This window comes from Pelobates fuscus, chromosome 3, assembly GCF_036172605.1.
Source record: "Pelobates fuscus isolate aPelFus1 chromosome 3, aPelFus1.pri, whole genome shotgun sequence".
NCBI classification, from domain to species: Eukaryota; Metazoa; Chordata; class Amphibia; order Anura; family Pelobatidae; genus Pelobates; species Pelobates fuscus.
Window position 1 is genome coordinate 390669645 of NC_086319.1, and position 19739 is coordinate 390689383.

Below are 19739 nucleotides of genomic sequence, written 5' to 3' on the forward strand. Positions count from 1 at the left end.
GTAGTAGTGGGCTGCTGCTCTCGGTGGTGGTGGTGGTCCTGGTCGGATCCAGGTGGATCACTCTCGGAGTTGCAGGTATTCTTGTTTGTAGTGTCCCCATTTCTGGCAGTGGTGACATGGCCCAGAGCTAGGCTGGCGTAATCTCGGTTGGGCAGTGGCTGATGGTGGTAGTTGTCGGGGTGGTGCTGTTGTGTTGGTGGGGTAGCTTGACCTCCCTAGGGGTCTTACAGCGGTCTTAAGGACTACAGGTTTTTGCTGCCTGCGAGCATCCATGTAGTCATCCGCTTTCCTAGCTGCAACATTTGTAATATGTCCTCCATGGACTGTGCTTTGTTAGCCTGTACCCATCCGAAAGCCGACCGCTGTAATCTACAAGCCCACTCTGCATGGGAGTCCTTTTCCACCTTCTTTAGTTCCCTGAACCGCCTTCGGTATGCCTCTGGTGTGATGACATACCGAGCCAATATAACCTCCTTTAACCGACTGTAGTCCCGAATTTCTTCGTCGGGTACAGTACGGTAAGGTTCTGCTGCTCGCCTGGTTAGTCGCCCAGCTAAAATGGGGACCCAATCTTCTGAGCTGATGTTATGTAAGGTACACAGTCTTTCAAAATCTTGGAGGAATGCATCTATATCTTCCTCTGCCTCCACATACATTTTAATTGCCTGGTAAGGTATTTTTGGCTTACCCTCTGTTATCCCGTTTACTGCTGAGTTACGTTCTGGAGTTGTCGTTACCCTTTGCCTCAGTACAAACTCCTGGACTTCCATCATTGTCTTGGAGATGATCTCTGCCGGTGGGTTCTCTCCATAAAAAGACAGCCTAAATTATAGCTGTCTCTGGAACTCCATTTGTTCCTGTCTTTCTGCCGAATCACTATGTTCGGGAACCGAACCGCCATCTGTTCGGTATTCCGCCATTAGTTCGGTAATAAGTACCGCTTTCTTTTTATTGCTGGCTTGAATGCCCCTTGCTTCCAGGAGGTCTTTTAGCGTGGAGCGTTTTAGAGTAGAATAGTCAATCTCCATCCGTACTTCATTGGTACTTGTTCCTCTGTGAGTCTGGATCCCAGCGCTGCCAACCAATGTAGCGGAGGCCTGGTATCCCACAGGTTAACTCCACTAAATATCCCAGTGAGGCTCAGGAACAAGTAGTAAAAATACCATAAAGTAATAATTCCCGTTTAATATAATCCACGAATATCCCCATACAGATCCTAATGACTGGACGACACACAGCATCAGGAGCAGAACTGACTTTTAATCCACACAGCCTCCTTATAAAGCATTCTCCCATGCAAGGGAGGGATTCACATTAATCAGTACAGTATCCAATAGTGTAACCGTTACCTCCCACACATCTCCTCCCCTCTGTGTGACACTTAATCCCATTACACATGCTGTAGTTTTCCCTGAGTTCTGGATGTACCCTAAAACAAGCAGTGATAATAATACTTTGGGTACCCCCTGGTAGCCCTGATCTGGGTGACTAAGATATCCAAAATTCACCCAGATCGGACCAGGGGTTCGGGAGTTAGGTGGAGGGTGTAGTTTGACCGACCGCACACGAGGTGGTATCCGAAAAGGGTTCCATGTGTTTTGGCCCTGCGGTCGGTCTCCGTTCGGGAGGTAAAACACACATAAAAAACTGCCATCCACGATTAACATTACATTCGTATGAATCCCCTTGTTCGGTACTTTAAACTTACCGAACGGGGGGCTGATTAGCCTTCCCGTTCGTGAGTTACGGAGCCCTGGAGGTCTCCACGGTGTTCGGGTAATTGAGTGTCCGATTTGAGTTCCAGACACTCGACGACCAAACACCGCTGAGATTTTCGTGCACAAAGTACATGCACAAAGTACCAATTAACCTGTGGTTGGAGAAGTGTGAAGTCTAATAAGGTACACACTTCTCTCTGGGGTGGTCTATTGGTTCGGTAGTTTCCATTCGTATGGAATAAGGATGGAAAATACCAAACAATCATACAAATCCTACATACAGTTTAACCATATAGAAGAAAACAACACACAAATTGCATTTTTACCACAGTCTATTAGGACAACCCTAGTACCATCCGCTACATACGGCTTAGTCAAATCTACCACAAATAGTTAGCCTACACCCCTGTCAGGAAGATAGTTGGATGCTGAAGTGCTGTGAGATTTAACCCTGATATGACAAGCCTCCTTAATAGTAAATAGTTTACTGCTTGGTCAGTATCACCTTAAGCAGCCACTTTACATTATTGTTTGGATTATAGCTGTAGGTTAGCTTAATGCCGGAACATTCCTGGTGGTGAAAGTTTCCTGAGATCTAACCCTGACTTTAACCAAACTCTTCTACAGCAAAAAAGTTTACTGCTTAGTAGATACCACCCTAAGCAGCTTTTCTCTCCTGGAGGTTTAGCTATCTAGAAAATATCTGGTGGTTAGAGGGTTTGGAGAATTAATCCTGACTTTGACCAACTTCTTATACAACAAGGAGCATATTGTTTTGTCAATATTACTCTGAGCAAAGAGTAGTTGTCAATTTTACTGCATGGATTATAGCTACAGGTTGCAGTGTTTGGAATATATCTAAAGATTTAACTCTGATGTTAATTAACCTCAGTCATAACAAAAAGTATACTGCTCAGCTGACATTACCCTAAGCAGTTATTTTGCACTTCGGTTCTGAACATAGCAGTAGGTTCAAAAGTGTTTGGAATATTTCTGGCGGTAATTACGACTTGAGGTTTAATCCTAACTCGAACAAATCTTTTCTTTGACAAAAAGTACAATGATTTGTTAATAGTATCCCGAGCAGTTACTTTATATTCCTGCATGAATGCAGCTGTAGGTTGAAGTGTTTGGGTGGGTTAAAACACCTTGAGTCTTAATCCTGGATTCAACCAATTTCATTCATAGCAAAGATGCTTGGACAATCTCACCCTGATCAGTCACTTTACACCAGGGGTCCTCAAACTGTGTCCCTCCAGATGTTGCTGAACTACAACTCCCATGATTCTTTGATTTACAAAGATAGCCAGAGAATCATGGGAGTTGTAGTTCAGCAACATCTGGAGGGCCACAGTTTGAGGATCCCTGCTTTACACTCTTGCCCTAACTCAAAACCCTAACAATCGTGATTTTTACTTTTTTTTTTTTTTCGAAAATTCACAAATCTTATTCAAGAATTGATCACTTTTTAACTAAAAGCTGCAACCTGGTCGAATTGTGGAAATCAAAAATTGATATAATTACCTGGTTTGATCATGCCCCAATACTTGTACAGATAGTGGAAAATGGACCATGGGAGGGCAGAACTTCCTGGAGGTTGAATAAAAAAAACGTATACATTCTGATGAAACCTGGAAGTATCTGCTAAGACAGGCTAAATAATTATTTTTGAATAATGGCAATAATAAGGTTAGTGGCACACTATGGTGTGCTTTCAAAAGCATCATGCAAGGTTTTCAAACTAAGTTGGCGGTCCAACGCAGGAAATCCAGTGGGAATAGTTTAAATGATTTTTATATTGTTTTGGCTAAATTGGAGCAGGAAAATAGAAAAATGGTTACAGATCTGAGATCAGCTCAAATTAGGGAGACCCAATTGGAAATAATAAATAAATTTAGAAATAAAACAAAGAACGCCATAATAAAATTAAAATAAATTTGGTACCATGGGGATAATAGAGTTAGCAAGTATTTTTCGGACAAACTTAAATTTAAAAAAAGAAGCCAAATAATTAGGAATATAATTAATTGAGACAAAGTTAATATCTCTCCATCAGATATAGGTAAAGCTTTTGCCTCATATTACAGGGCTCTGTATAATCTCCGATCGGAACAGGCAACCTCAGAAGCAAGACGTGAGTTTCTCAAAAAATTGAAACTACCAACATTGGGCAAGGATGAAGAAAAAGAAGAAATTGAGTTCTCCTCTGACCCTGGATGAGATCTCTAAATCTATTAAAGACCTCAAGGAGAGAAAATCCCCAGGGCCAGATGGTTACACAGCCCGTTTCTATAAGATAATTGAGCCCACCACAGCTCATACCAATACCAACTACCTACCAAACCAATATTATAAAAAATATTTGGAGAAATAAATAAGGGTTGCCCGTTCCCATTGGAGATGCTACAAGCCTGTATAACCCGATTCCTAAACCAGACAAAGATCATAATTTCCTCACTATCGCCCCATATCCCTGTTGAATACCGATATTAAAATATTTCCCAAGATCCTGATGGAGAGATTTAAGAATTTCATTCCCAAATTAGTTCATCCTGATCAAACAGACTTTGTTAAGAACCGTGAGGGAGGCGATAACATTGCAAACTGTTACATCTGATCCATATCTGCAAATCTATTTCCTTCCTGGTGGCCTTTGTTGCTCTGGACGCTGGAAATGCCTTCGACAGAGTTAGCTGTCTGGAGGTGTATGGAGTCACAGGGCCTGTACTAGACACTGTTCTCTTTTTGCATAAAAATCCTTCCTCTCCCATTAAACTTTAGAAATCAATTTACACTGACAACCTGTGTCTGCAGGTCTGATTTCCAGAGTCCTCGATATTATCTAATCTGGAAACCTTGAAGTATATTATTCAGGTCTTTTCCCTGACCCCATTATGATGCCAAAATGTTGTTCATTTATGAAGTTCAAAATTTTTACAATGTACTGTAATTTGTGGTGTGTATGCGTGTATGATAGATATACAGTAATTTGTTGTGTGCATCTTTAACATAGATCAATGGCAATAAATCTCTAAGTAAAAGTACCTAATAGCTGCATGTGAATGAAATACACAGAAACATAGGTATGAGTACATAACAGGTTTATAGCAATAATATTGATAGAAATTTATTTTGTGAGTACAGGGCCGGACTGGGAATTAAATTTGTGCGGGGAAATTTTTAATCACAGCGGCTCACTGAAAAGGGGTGTGTGTTTTGCCAGATAAGCACGCCCCATCTCAAAGTGAGCATGTTGGTTCAATGCTCTGCCACAGCAGACCATGCGCAGAGCTCTGCTGAAGAAAACGGCCCTGTATTTGTTCTGCACAGCGCAAGCAAATTTATTAACATGCTTGCGTTGTGTTTGCTTGAAACTTGTCTCTGGTGTCTCCATAAATGGAATACCTGGAGACAAAAATGCCAGGAAAGAGTACTATGCATGTGTTTGGAGCCTGATTATGGGATTGCGTGTGTGTAGAGTGAGCTGATTGTGGTGTGGTTTTGTGTTAATAGGTTGGTTTAAGTCATGTTGTGTTTGTGGTGTAATGTAATGTATGTGTGTCTAGGTGCTTTAGAGAATGTGTGTATAGGGGCAGAGTGTGTATAGGGGATGTAGCGAGTGTGCGCATACAGTCTGTAGTGCGTGTGTGTTTAGGGAATGTAGTATGTGTTTGCTTATAAGGAATCTAGTGTGTGCATAGGGGATACAGAAATGTAATGAGCATGTGTAGGTGGTGCAGCGTGTGTATAGGAGATCTAGTGAGTGTGTGTGTAGAGGATTCAGAGTGTAGATATGGATCTAGTGTGTGTATATGTGTAGATGATCCAGAGTTGGGTAAGGGATCTAGTGTGTGTCTGGAATGTGTTTAGGGGTGCAGTATGTGTGTGAGGGGTTCTGTAGTATATATATACACATATATGTTTGGAAGTATTGTGTGTGTGTGTGTGGTGCAGTGTGTTTGGGAGCTACTGTGTGTATGTGTGAAGGGTGTAGTGTGTATTTGTGAGGAGTATAGTGTGTGTGAGGGGTGCATTGTGTGTGTGTGTGTGTGTGTGCAGTAGGTGTTTTTGGAAAGTGGCACAGCTTCAATGTATTTTACTCAACTTCTCCCTTAAAATACATGACACTATTTATTTTACACATGGTTTTATTAGTGATTCCCCAATTGTGTGTGCTTCTCCTACAAGTGCTATGCGATAACTCACTCTGTAAGAAGCCTCTGTGGCCTTTTCATTAGCATTTTGAAAATGTTTGCTCATAAATTGTTTACTCATCTGGTACTCCTTTAGCTTTCGCTTAAAAAAGTCAATGTCTTTATCTTTGTACTCTGCGTGGTTTTGCTCAAAATGACAATGTATTTTTAACAGGTGCTAATGAACTGTTTGGCAATATTTTATTGCAAAGTACTCATTGTGCTTCAGGACAATCTTCATCTCTGGCACTTGTGAATCCAAATTACAAGTAGCTATCATCATATTTGCTGTTCTTTGTTTGAGAAGAAGATTGGGTAGCATTGTGTGCTTTTCTTTTTCTTTTGTCACTTGTCTCTGTTATTTGAGGAACAGTAGGTACAACTATTTCGGGCATGTTTTCTGGATTTAGTTGTATCTTCTTTCTCAGTTTCTATAAGTGCCAAACAGGTAGAAGTAGTAATAATTTTTCTCTGAAGAGTTCCCTGCTTTAACCAACTTTCAAAATTCATGGTTGTTTATTGGTTAAAAAAAAAAAAAAAAAAAAAAAACACTTTGAAAAATACACAACCTGACGTAAAAGGATGCTGATTTTGATAATGCTCTTAGAAAGAACTTAACTAATGCAGGATTTTTGAGTTAGACTTGGGGCAAAAAGATTTGAACACTTTGAAAAATTACACATCTCACAGCCTGACGCAAAAGGATGCTGGTCTTGATAACACTCTTAGAAAGAACTGCGTTTTTGAGTTAGACGTGGAGCAAAAAGATTTGAACACTTTGAAAAATACAGTTAACCGTTTTTTTTCCCCTGACAGTCATTCAATGCCCCCGACAGAGTCTTTCAATGCCCACGACAGAGTCTTTCAATGCCCTTGACAGAGCCTTTCAATGTCCCTTACAGAGCCTTTTAATGTCCCTAGCAGAGAATGTCAATGCCCCTGACAGTCTTTTAATGCCCCTGACAGAGTCTGTCAATGCCACCGACCGAGCCTTTTAATGTCCCTAGCAGATAATTTAAATGCCCCTGACAGAGTCTTTTAATGCCCCTCAAAGAGTATGTCAATGTCCCTTACAGAGCCTTTTAATGTCCCTAGCAGAGAATTTCAATGCCCCTGACTTCTTTCAATGCCCCTCAAAGAGTCTTTCAATGCCCCTGATAGATGCCCCTGACAGAGCCTTTCAATGTCCCTAACAGAGAATTTCAATGTCCCTACCTAACAGAGCTTTCTATGTCCCTACCTAACAGAGATTCCTATGTCCCTACCTAACAGTGCTTTCTATCTATGACAATAAAAGAGCTTTAACTATCAGTTCCACTCTCTATCACTCCTCTACCATGAGTAATAGAAAATGGCTGGTGGCAGGGCTGGCTGGCTGACTGCTGGGCTGGCTGATGACTACGCGAGCTCTCTCACGGACGAGCTAAGTCTAAGTGGCTGGCTGATGGCAGGGCGGCCGCTAGGGCGGCTCTGATGGCAAGGCGTGCTGACGGCAAGGTGGGCTGATGGCAGGGCGGGCTTAAGATCGCGCTCCTGCGATCTCTTATGAGATTGCGGTTGCGCAATCTTTGCGGTTTCAGACCTTCCGGGAACAGCAGGTAGCAGCAGCCATCTTAGATGTGGTGAAATGCCGCAGAACCCCAATTTTGTTCTCGCGGAACCCTTGGGTTCCGCAGAACACCAATTGGCAAACACTGCTCTAAAATGTAAATAAAACAGACGTGCATATAATAATTACTATATACAACAGAGGGCGCCAGACACCACTGTTAATATAAGTACCAATATAAGTTACCAATCGGTATAGGAATCCCACTCTGATATTGGTCCACTTTGATAAAAAAAGTAGGAATAGATAACATAACCAATCATAGTGTAGTAAGTACATGTATTACTGAAAAAAAGTAAATTGCACAAATACAAAGAGATGCCACTATAAAGCGATGCCACTAAGGGCTCAATCCCCCCGCTCTTTCTTTAGTATAACCATCTCTTAAACATCCAGAATCCAAGGTTTCAATGAATTGCTAGCTGTAAGGCCCCTACCAGGTGACTCATTTGCAGAGAAGGACTGGCCATGTTTATTGAAACCTTGGATTCTACATGTTTAAGAGATAATTATCCTCAAGAAAGAGCAGTGGGATTGATCCCTAAGTGGCCTTGCTTTATGTTTAGTATTTTCTCAGTAATAAAAGCACTTATTAAACTATGATTAGTTCTCTTATCTTTCCACATATATGAAAACATTCTTATCCAAGTAGACCAATATCAGAGTGGGACCCCTCTACCAATTGGTAAGTGTATTAATGCTACATTAACATGGGTGTCTGGTGCCCTCTGCTGCATTTAGAAATTTTTAGTCATTCCGTTCCATCTCTGGAGAGAACATCTCATAAATGTACAATTTATTGATAGCTAAGAGATTTCTCCAAGCTCTCCCAACTTCAACACAGTTGGCTTAACTTAAGGTGATTCAATCACAATTCTAACACCTCACCTTCCTGGGGGCGTCTTCATTGACCAGATTAACATTATTGTCCCCCTCTTTTTCCACCACATTCCTTTTGTTAATTACCATGCATGTCTGAAGGACACTTAAAGGAGGATGTTTGTGCTTGGACTTGGACTTGTGCGTAATCAAAACAATGGAGTTGATTGTGTGTTATGTGAAGTGCATTAGTGTAATAAGGAAAGAGGACTTTCTTGATAGCATTGTGATCTATTTTCAGGTGGGTTCCAATTCCTTCGTGTTGGTTGATGGTGGCTTTACAGCTATAGAGGTTGATGTGTTGCATCATGGATGAGAGGTTGCAAGGTGAATTCACTGCCTCAGTACCATTATTCCTCTTCAACCTTCTTTTAGAACCACTTTGCTATTTCACATATTTTGTTGACCACCCTGAAATACATCTACACAAATATTAGTGAGAAAAATATAAAATAGGGGTTAAAATGCAATATAGTTAGATGCTAAAAATGGTTATTTTCATTGCACAATAATCCACAACGTAGCTATATGACATGGAACATTTTCTTATCAGGAAGCTAGTCAAGTTGGACTTATGAAAAATTGGAGTTCAAGTATGATGTTAGCAGAGTCACAGGCCTGGGTGTTGCCTTCCACAGCCAACTCAGTAACTATGCATTCAGTGATGATAGTTGCTGTAGCATTGCAAATAGTTGACCAATATAAGATAGGTTGACAGATAACAATTCATGTGCAGGTCTTGCACAGGAGGAGGCTTGGTGGATGTTTCTGGCAATTTGCACACCAACTTTTTTTTTTACATCTAAAGGCTGAGCACAATGCATGAAAAATCTATACGACGATGTATACTGTTGTAAAGTTGTTTTCTGAATGGGTAGCCAATGATAGACTGAGAGGGTCAATTAACACACTCAGTTTTTCCCTGGTACAGAGTTTCTGCATTAGTGCCTTGGCTAAAGTAGAAGGTTCAGGGGTGCGTAGATGGGCAATTTAAAGAGAACTTTGAGGTTAAACCGTTTCAAAACCATTTTAACCCCTTAAAGCATGTTGGCACCCTTAACGTCTAGAACCTATAATGACTTAATTGAGATTAAGTTGTTGTGGGGCCTGGAGTGGTCCTTTAATGTATCATGGTCCATATCAATACTGTTGTTTGTATGCTTATAAATGGTCTTTTCAGGTATTGTGGTAGACGTTCACATTTGGTTTCCAAGGAATTGCGTGATCAGAGATTCACCTGAAATTCGAACTCCGAAACGCTACATGGAAGCACTTGTTTTCTTTATTTTGTGCTTTGGAGTTCTGTCTGTGGCGACTGTCACTAAACATTGATTTTATTCACAGCTCAAGTGAGAAGTGAGCACTAGAGGAAAGAAGGAGAAGCAGTGAAAAAAAGATATATTTATATTATATATTCAATAAATACATAATATAAATATTTGTTACTTTTTCTTACTTTATCTGTGAACCAAATGTTGTAGAGTACAGCCCATTCTTGTGCCATTAACGTTCTTTCAAATCACACCGGAATTGCCGATTTTTTTTTTTATTTTAATGTAAGAAGTATCCTGGTTCCGTTTTCTGGTAATTGGGTAAACGGATTTCCAATCTTAGCTTGGTTCCCCACCAGGTGCTGATCCTCCTTGCATGTCTGCAAAATATCTGGGTACTAGGTTTCTAGTTGAAACACATAGGCAGCTCAAACACCCACGCTAGAGTCTTTCCATTCTGGTAAGATAGAAGATACATATAATGGCTAGAGGGACTAGCGCATTGGTGTATTCCCTGAAGTAGATACATTCTTAGTGGTGGTAGGATATGTCAAGAAAAGAAGAGCAACACAAAATATAGTGTAGAATATCCCGTACAGTTAAATATATATAAAAAAAAAAGGAAATGCACCTACAGATTGTAGAGATGGAGTAGCTCTAGTTTGAAGGTCTTTGGCTGTATAATCATGCCCAGGGATATTTGGTATTTTCTTTAATAAGGTGCACAGCGCGAGTGGCCTTCAGCCAAGTGGCTCGGGATGATATGCACCCAGGGCCGGTGCAAGGATTTTTGCCGCCATAGGCAAACAAATATTTGCCACCCGCCCATATGCTCTGCCCACCATGTGACATCACAATGCACCACCTATATGATCTGCCATATGGGCCAACGCCAGTGCTGCACACAGTGTCTTTTCTCTGAAAAGGCAGTGTGTTTACATTGAAAAGCCTGCAGGGACAGGCTATAGACACCAGAACCACTACATTAAGCTGTAGTGGTTCTGGTGACTACAGTGTCCCTTTAATGTGAGGTAAATTAGAGATTAGTACCACTAATAATATACTGGATTGCCCACTTACCACCAGATGAGGACAAGAGGATGATGATGGGCTTAGGCTGCAGTCTGGCTCCACTGGTCTGTTGTAGAACACGCTCTCTGGAGGGTGTTTGTAAAAGTGCTCACAAAAATCAACGAATAGGAAGCAGCTCCATTTTTTTGGGGTCCCTTACATAGCTCAATGTCTGGGCCCCCAGGGCCTGACCGTGAGTATGCCTATTAGGCCTGCCCATAAGTCCACCTACATGGCCCACCCATGAGTTTGCGCACAGGGAGTGGAGTGTATGTGTGTAGGGGATGTGTTGTGTGTTACTGTAGAGGATGTAATGTGTGTGTGTTCTTATGGAATGTAGTGTATAGGGATATCAATTTGTGTAAAGGATGTAGTGTGTGTATAGGGGATGCAGTGTGTGTTTGTGTGTAAGGAATGCATTGTGTGTTTCTGGGTGTGTGTGTATGTGTATGTGTAAGGGATGCATTGTGTGAATCTGTGTTTGTATGTGTAAGGAATGCAAGGTGTGTTTCTGTGTATGTAATGCAGTGCATGTGTCTGTAAGGGGTGCATTGAGTGTGTGTAAAATATGCATTTTGTTTCTGTGTGTATGTAAGTGATGCATTGTGTGTTTTTGTATGTAAGGGATGCATTGTGTGTTTCTGTGTGAGTGTAGGATGCATTGTATGTTTCGGTGTGTCTGTGTGTGAGTAGGGATGCATTATATGTTTCTTTGCATGGGTGTGTGTGTCGGGACGCATTGTGTGTCTGTGCATTGTGTAAGTGTGTAGTGTGAAAGAGAGGGATCGCGGGGTAGGATAGGGGCTGAAAGGGGAGCAGCTCTTTATTTTTATTATTATATATTTTTTGTTAATATACTTTTTTTTTGGTATATTTTTTTTCTTTAAGTTTTGTGTCTTACACCCTCCTTACGTTTATCTCTTACAAGCCCCTTGTGTGTCTCTTACCCCCCTCTTTGTATGTCTTCTACATCCTTCCAACCCCTTTGCGTGTCTTACTCCCCCAAGCCCCTTTGTGCCTTACCCTTCCCAGCTCCTTTGCGTGTATCTTTTCCCCCTAGGCTCCTCTGTGTGTCTCCCTCACAAGTGACTCCGTGTGTCTCCTGAGCCCTTCTGCGTGTCTGTCTCCCCTACCAGCTCCTCTGTGCTATACTTTCACCCCTTTCTCAGCCTCTTTGTTTGTCTTACACTCCCCATGTCCCTTAATGTTCTCTTACACTCCCCCTGTCCCTTAGTGGTTTCATCTCTTCTCCTCCCCCTGTCCCTTAGAGGTCTCCTCTCCTGTCCCTTAGTGTTCTCCCCTCCCCTCCTGTCCCTTAGCGCTCTCCCCTCCTGTCCCTTAGTGCTTTCCCCTCCAGTTCGTTAGTGATATTTCCTTCCCTCCGGTCCCTCAGTGCTCTTCCCTCCTGTCCTTCAGTGCTCTCCCCTCCTGTCCGTTACTGCTCTCCCTTGCCCCACTGTCTCTTAGTGCTTCCCCAATCCATCCCCGATCAGTGGTTCTCTCCCTCCTCCTCCCCATTGTACCTCCTACCTATCTTTGTAGCGTGGCCGGGTGCTGTCACTTCCTGTCAGTCCGGCCGGGTACAGTAAACGGATGCTCCTGTACCGCGGTCGACCACCCGCGCCGCCCGCCCGCACTACACTGAGTGACAGGTAGGAGGAAGCGCTGTTTGCTTCCCTCCTGCCAGTCACTAAAATCTTGCGCCCCCTGGGCCGGTGCACTCTAGGCGACTGCCTAAGTCGCCTATAGGATGCGCCGGCTCTGGATCTCAGTATTATGAGATGAGAGTCTTTATATCTGTGTATTAGGAAGAATACGAGGTAAGTGTTCTATGCACTGTAACTGTGGAGGAGTTTTTATTTTATTTCTTAGAGTTTAAAAGTCTGTGTCTGGGTGAGTTAAGTCAGAGTATAATGGAGTTGAGGACACATTCTGGACTTTCTCCTTATATAGTTATTACAGCTGTATCAATCTGATAAACATTGTCTTCTTATCATGACTTTTCTTTTAACCCCTGATATACAGATCCTTCTGGCCACTGCTGGAGATTATGAATGGGATTTGGCAATCTCAGAAGGAATATGCCTGGATATGTTTTGTCAGAGTATAAGGAGGAGGTGCTTGTAGAGCCTTTGAGGCCAAGGGGGGAGGTTTGCGGTTTTGGACTCTGTCTTCATATTTTAGACATTGTTTCAGTGTTTTCAGCAGTATAAAGCAAGCTGATAAAGGTTATCTCATTATGATGTCTTCTGTTTTAACCCCTGATATAAGAATCGGTCCTGCCGCTGATGGAGATTATGAAGGGGTCATGGCAATCTCAGAGGGGATCTACATGGGGGTGGATTACTTGCCATACAGATACCACGCATGGCTGAAGGACCCTCAGAGGAGGATGTTCGTTGCCAAATCAGAGGGTAAAGTGGTAAGTTTAAGAAAATACATTATTGAAAGACACCTGATTGAACTTTCTGGATATCAAATCAATGGAAGTGAATGATTAGTGACTTAGCATGAATTTTTTTTATTTAGAAAGGAGAAACATTCTTGACATGATTGTGGTCTCTGATTTTAGGTGGGTTTCGACTCCTTCTTATTGGTTGATGATGGTATTACAGCTGTCGTGCAGGGTCTTCGTGTTGCCGATTGGATGAGAGGTTGTGGTGTGGCTGGGATACTCCAGAGGTTTTGCTTTAAAACCTTACGTTCCGACCATCCCACTGTCACCAGAGTTCGTTTGACTACTGTAGAAAACCCACCTGCCACCATGTTGAATACATACCACATTATACACTCCAAGGTGAACTCACTGCATCTAAACCATTATTTCTCTCCAACCTTTTTTCTATCTTTTCTTTCATATGCTTCATCTTCTTAGCTGTTCATCCTTTGTTGTTCACTCTGAAATACAATTACACAAATACCACAAGTGCAAGCAGGATTCTAATGACAATATTGATCTATAATCTAAACAAAATATTCATCTAATAAGTTCCAGTCATCAGGTATTCCTGTAGATATGAGATGAGCACAAGATGTGTGTGTATACAGTATATGACTCCTATGATTAGGTACCATGGCCTACGGGGTCTAAAACGTACATTAATTGTTTCACCTTTTTTTGTGCATATATGTTCCTTCTTAGAAAAAGATACGCTTATATGTCACTTCTTTTGTATTTTTATATTTCACATTTTCAAGCTAAACATTTTCATAATTGTCTATGCTGATCATGTTTAATAATAGGCAGTGTACCAAACCTGCTAAAACAAAGCCTCTATATTTGAAAAGAAGGCATGGCTATTTTACAGAAGAACTGTCATTGTTTTTTTGTTTGTTTGTTTAAAATATCATATATGTATTATTTTGTAGTGCCTACATATAAGTAAATACCTATTTTCAGTACGTCTACTGGATTACCTGTTTTTTTTTTCAGTAATACAAATGATGATAATCTATGTTTCCTCTTATCTCCTGACTATCGCAATGCCCCTCATACAGTTGTGCTCAAAAGTTTGCATACCCTGTCAGAAAATATGACTGATCATGCAAAATAAAATATTTTATTGAAGGACAGTGATCATATGAAGCCATTTATTATCAAATAGTTGTTTGGCTCCTTTTTAAATCATAATGATAATAGAAATCACCCAAATGGCACTGATCAAAAGTTTACATACCCTTGAATGTTTGACCTTGTTACTGTCACAACTACTAAATGACCCAACACGCAGAACTATGTAAACACAAATGACGTATACCGGGCCTTAGAATGGCCGGACTTAATGTAAGAGAATAGTCAATAAACAATCCGAAGTCAAGGGTACAGAAACAAACACTAAACGTAATAATAGCCAAAAGTCGGGATACTAGAGGTAGGGAAGTTCGAATACAAGCCAAAGTCAAATACCAGAAATATCAATGAACAGGAATGCACTCTCAGACAACCAGCAAGTGGAAACCACGACAGGGCACTGATAAAAGGCTATTCAGGCTTAAATATGCCTATCTGTGCATTCATTGGTTTAAAGATGACTTTTGACCAAAAAACATTCGTGTGTGTCGATGATGCCACACGCACGTAGGCGCCATTTTTGTTAATGGCAATAGGTTTATTATTATAAATTTTGAGACCGCACCAGCCGGCGTCCGTAAAAATGCTGCACCAGCTGGGCACCGTCGGGGATGAGGATCAAGTGGCAATCCACCACGATCCAGGTATGTTATTCCCCTTTACAGCATGACCACTCTGACCAGACGCTGCCGGGCCGATACAAGCACCAGGGGTCGTGACAGTTACAGACACACAAGGTGACAAACACAAGAGAAAATGGCAATTAAAGTTAATTTCCTACACCTACATAGTTACATAGTTACATAGCTGAAAAGAGACTTGCGTCCATCAAGTTCAGCCTTCCTCACATATATTTTTGCTGTTGATCCAAAAGAAGGCAAAAAACCCAGTCTGTAGCACTTCCAATTTTGCAACAAACTAGGAAAAAATTATTTCTTGACCCCAAAATAATGTTATATCCCCTCTGAGGCGCTGTTTTTCCAAACTAAAGAGATTTCAATTTTTTTAACCTTTCTTCGTAACTAAAATGCTCCATTCCTTTTATCAATTTTGTAGCTTGTCTCCTCACTTTTTCTAGTGCCATGATATCCTTCTTTAGAACAGGTGCCCAAAATTGCACAGCATATTCAAGGTGTGGTCTTAACAGTGATTTATAAAGAGGCAAAATTATATTTTCATCCCAAGAATGTATGCCCCCATTTATACATGACAAAACCTTACTGGCCTTAGCAACTGCAGATTGACATTGCATTTGCTGCCTAATTTGTTATCTATAACAGTTCCCAAATCCTTCTTGTGTGTGGTTATCCCTAATTCACTACCATTTAGGGTGTAAGTTGCTTGTGCATTCTTGACCCCAAAGTGCATAACTTTGCATTCCTCTATGTTAAATTTCATCTGCCATTTTAGTGCCCAATCCCCCAATCTATCCAAATCCCTCTGCAGCAAAGCAATATCCTGCTCACATTTTATTACTTTACAAAGTTTTGTGTAATCTGTAAACACCAAAACATGGCTTTCAATGCCCATTTCAAGATCATCTATAAATATGATTTAAAAAAACCAGAACCCTGAGGGACACCACTTACTACTTTTGTCCAGCCTGAAAATTTACCATTAATGACAACGCGTTGTACTCTATCCTTAAGCCAATGTTCTACCCAAGAACAAGAATAATCATCTAGACCAATTTATTTTAGTTTGAAGGCTAACCTATTGTGAGGAACCGTATCAAATGCCTTGGCAAAATCCAAGTAGATCACATCCACTGCAACACCGTTACTTCTTCATAGAATGCAATTAGGTTAGTTTGACATGACCTATGTTTCATAAAACCATGCTGATTATCGCTAATAACAAAGTCACCGAAGTTAAGCTTACAGGTCTATAATTTCCAGGCAAGGATTTTGAACCCTTTTTAAATATAGGAACGACATCTGCCTTCCTCCAATCCTGAAACAAAAGAATCTTGAAAAATTAAATACAGAGGTTCAATTATATCCCTACTTAGCTCCATAAGTACTCATGGGTGAATACCATCAGGCCCCGGAGCTTTATTTACATTAATTTTCTCTAACAGCTGTAGCACCTTGTCTCGAGTTATCCAATCACAAGTTATCTGCAACTTTTTTGCAAATCTCTTGCCATAGGATCCTCATTAATATATACTGAAGAAAAATAGTTATTTAAAATTTCTGCCTTTTCCTGGTCTTCATTAACTGTGTATCCAGTGTACCTACACTTTCATTTTTTATTTTTTAGTTTTTTTTAAATTGATGTTTTTCATTTTTTATTTTTTTTTAAATTGATGTACTTGAAAAACGTTTTGGGGTTGGTTTTGCATTCTTTGGCTATCAATTTCCCATTTTCTAGTTTAGCAACTTCAATTGCCTTTTTGCAAGCATTATTGGCTTCCATATATCTTATATAGGATGCCTCTGGTTTGTCCAATTTAAATGCTTTAAATGCCCTTTTCTTATTTTGAATCTCTTGTTTTACTTCTCTACTAAGTCACATTGGTTTAAATTTGTTTCTTTTATATTTATTACCCAATGGTACATACTGAGAAATGTACCTTTCTAATATTTGTTTGAATAGTTTCCATTTATCCTCAGTGTTTTTTGACACTAAGGAGTTAATGCCAGTTGATATTTTGTAGAGCTGCCATTATCTTATTGAAATTAGCTTTTTAAAATGATACGTTTTATTATACCCCACATGCTTTTGCTTTTTTGAGTTTATTTAAAAAATTACCATAATGTGATCCGTATTTCCGAAATACTCCCATACTTGAATGTTGATCAAAAGATCAACATTGTTTGTTATGACGAGATCCAGACAAGCATCCTTTCTAGTTGGTGCTTGCACCAGTTGTGACATAAAGGTGTCATTTAACAAATGTAAAAACCTGATTCCCCTTGCTGAAGTAGGAGTCACTCTATCCCAATTTATGTCCGGGTAATTAAAATCTCCAATAATTAACATCTTACCCCGATTTGCAGATTTCCTAATTTGCTCTAACAGCTGTTCTTCCTCATTAATATTTACATTAGGTGGTTTATAACATATCCCAACCAATAGCTGATTTCCCTTCATTTGCCCCAAGCAGATATCCACCCATAAAGCTTCCACATTTTCCTCATCACACTCCACATGCCTAAGATTTGACTTTAACTCATGGTTGACATACAAACATACCCCACCACCCTTCTTGTTTTTCCTATCCTTCCTAAATAATGTGTACCCATTTAAGTTAACTGCCCAGTCATTTGTCTCATCCCACCGTGTCTCTGTTATGCCTATTATATCATATTGTTTAGTGTATGCTATTGCCTCTAGTTCCCCCATTTTGTTATATAGGCTCCTTGCATTAGTAAGCATACATTTGATATTGTCATGAGTCATTTGTACTTTTTGTGAATTTTCATCAATATTATATACCTGCTCTGTACTGAGCTTTCCCATCCCCCCCATCTCCACCACCCTTACACTGAGCTATCTCTATTTTTACACTATACTATCTCCATTTTATTTGACTTTGGCATTGTTTTTGACTTCCCTGTTTTCTGGCATCCCTGACTCCTGGCTTTTCCTTATCGTTGTGTCTCTTTCTGTTTCCCTTGACCTTGGATATTCCTGACTATTCTTTGGTACGTTAGTCCGGCCATTCTAAGGTCTGGTATATGTTACCTATCAGTCCTCTGTGTTACACAATTCTACGTGTTGGATCATTCTGTAATCCTGACACTATAATATCCAGCATGTGTAGGTTTTTTGGTTACAAGGCCATTTTTTGAATGCAAAAATCCATTCTTTAGGCAAGTAACACACCATTTAAAACTTAATAATTGGATATACCTACGTTTATACAGCAGGGGTAGGCAATATTCGGCAATAATGCTCTTACACCCATAATGCTGGCAAAGCATCATTGGAGATGTAGTCCAAAACATCTGTAGTGCCGAAGTTTGCCTATGCCTGTTATACTGTATCACTAGAACCATTTCATGTAGCAACTTTATTTCTCTTTTCAGGGAGTTGCCTATGATGTTTATCTAACAAGGTTTATTTCTGGTCTCATTGCTATTTTCAAGGTGTCCTACACGTCCTGATCTCTCATTTATGTCTTATCCAGGCTGTTATTTCTGTATTCATTTCTGCTGAACAGTTGGACGAGACAATCAAGATTTTGGAATCTCGAGTATCCTCTACATGTGATAATTGCATTCCTCCTGTCTTTCTGGAATATTCTGATGTGCACAATTTGTTTCCTGGACGTCTTAAAGAAGAGGATCTTCTTCCTGGAGGCTTCCTGATGCAAGCCTGGCTGCCAATTACCACCAATAAAGCCAATCTTGATCTAATGCAGCGCTGGAAGGTCCAATGGCTCTGCTCATACCCATGTGATGCATTATGTGATGTCACTGGCTCCTCCGAATTGCATGATGTCAAAGGTAGCTTTGATGTCAATATTGGTATCAAAAAGACAAAACAATTTGCAAGCAAAGATGAACTCATTGCTTTCACTACTCCTGCATCATTCAAAACTTTTTTAGGGTTCCTCAGCCTTGGATCCCCCATGTTTCCAGTGCCCTTAGGGGAAGGGAAGCACCGCCTGAATATAGATGTATTTGGAACTGACCTGTCTTTTGCCAAAATACATATACTATATCAATTCAAGGAGGCTGTGAAGAAATTGTCCACCGGGGAAAGCATTATCTGCTTTGTGTACCTAGATGAGAGTCTACATGGTGGGCTCAATGACTTCTTTGAAGGATTCACTCCATTCAAATTCTGCAGGGAGCAGCTGGTCCTCGAAATGGACCTCACATCTATTAAGATTGCATGAATCTATCCTTGTTGAAGTAATAGATTATGCAGGATGTGACTTGCTAGTATCTGTTCTAGGACAATATCACGCGTATACCTTATAAACCATGCCTGCTGCTTCTCTTTATGAATTATATTTTTTTATTGAAACAAAGTCATTCATCCCATCATGATGCCAAAATGTTCTTAATTTTTGAAGTTCAAAATGTTGCAATGTACAGTGAGGGAAAAAAGTATCTGATCCCCTGCTAATTTTGAACGTTTGCCCACTGACAAAGAAATGATGAGTCTATAATTTTAATGGTAGGTGTATTTTAACAGTGAGAGACAGAATAACAAAAAAAAAACAAACAGAAAAACGCATGTCAAAAAAGTTATAGATTGATTTGCATATCAATGAGTGAAATAAGTATTTGACCCCTTCAACTTAGTACTTGGTGGCAAAACCCTTGTTGGTGATCACAGAGGTCAGACGTTTCTTGTAGTTGGCCACCAGGTTTGCACACATCTCAAGAGGGATTTTGTCCCACTCCTCTTTGCATATCCTTTCCAAGTCATTAAGGTTTTGAGGCTGACGTTTGACAACTCAAACCTTCA

General features: G+C 40.4%; 1 protein-coding gene across 1 annotated transcript; it reads left to right on the forward strand.

The window, feature by feature from the left end:
- Positions 1-12980: 12980 nt before the first annotated feature.
- Positions 12981-19161, forward strand: LOC134601883 (histidine N-acetyltransferase-like). The gene is made up of 4 exons (XM_063446387.1): positions 12981-13163; positions 13314-13538; positions 18448-18787; positions 18869-19161. The coding sequence occupies exons 1-4, from the start codon at positions 12981-12983 to the stop codon at positions 19159-19161; spliced, it is 1041 nt and encodes a 346-aa protein (XP_063302457.1).
- Positions 19162-19739: the final 578 nt, after the last annotated feature.

What these genes read in the sequence shown, in the direction of transcription:
- LOC134601883 (XM_063446387.1), top strand. Translation starts at nt 12,981, where the DNA reads ATGATGTCTTCTGTTTTAACCCCTGATATAAGAATCGGTCCTGCCGCT. An exon ending in CCAAATCAGAGGGTAAAGTG is followed by an intron (nt 13,164 to 13,313) that starts GTAAGTTTAAGA and finishes CTCTGATTTTAG; the next exon opens with GTGGGTTTCGACTCCTTCTT. An exon ending in TAGCTTTGATGTCAATATTG is followed by an intron (nt 18,788 to 18,868) that starts GTATCAAAAAGA and finishes AAACTTTTTTAG; the next exon opens with GGTTCCTCAGCCTTGGATCC.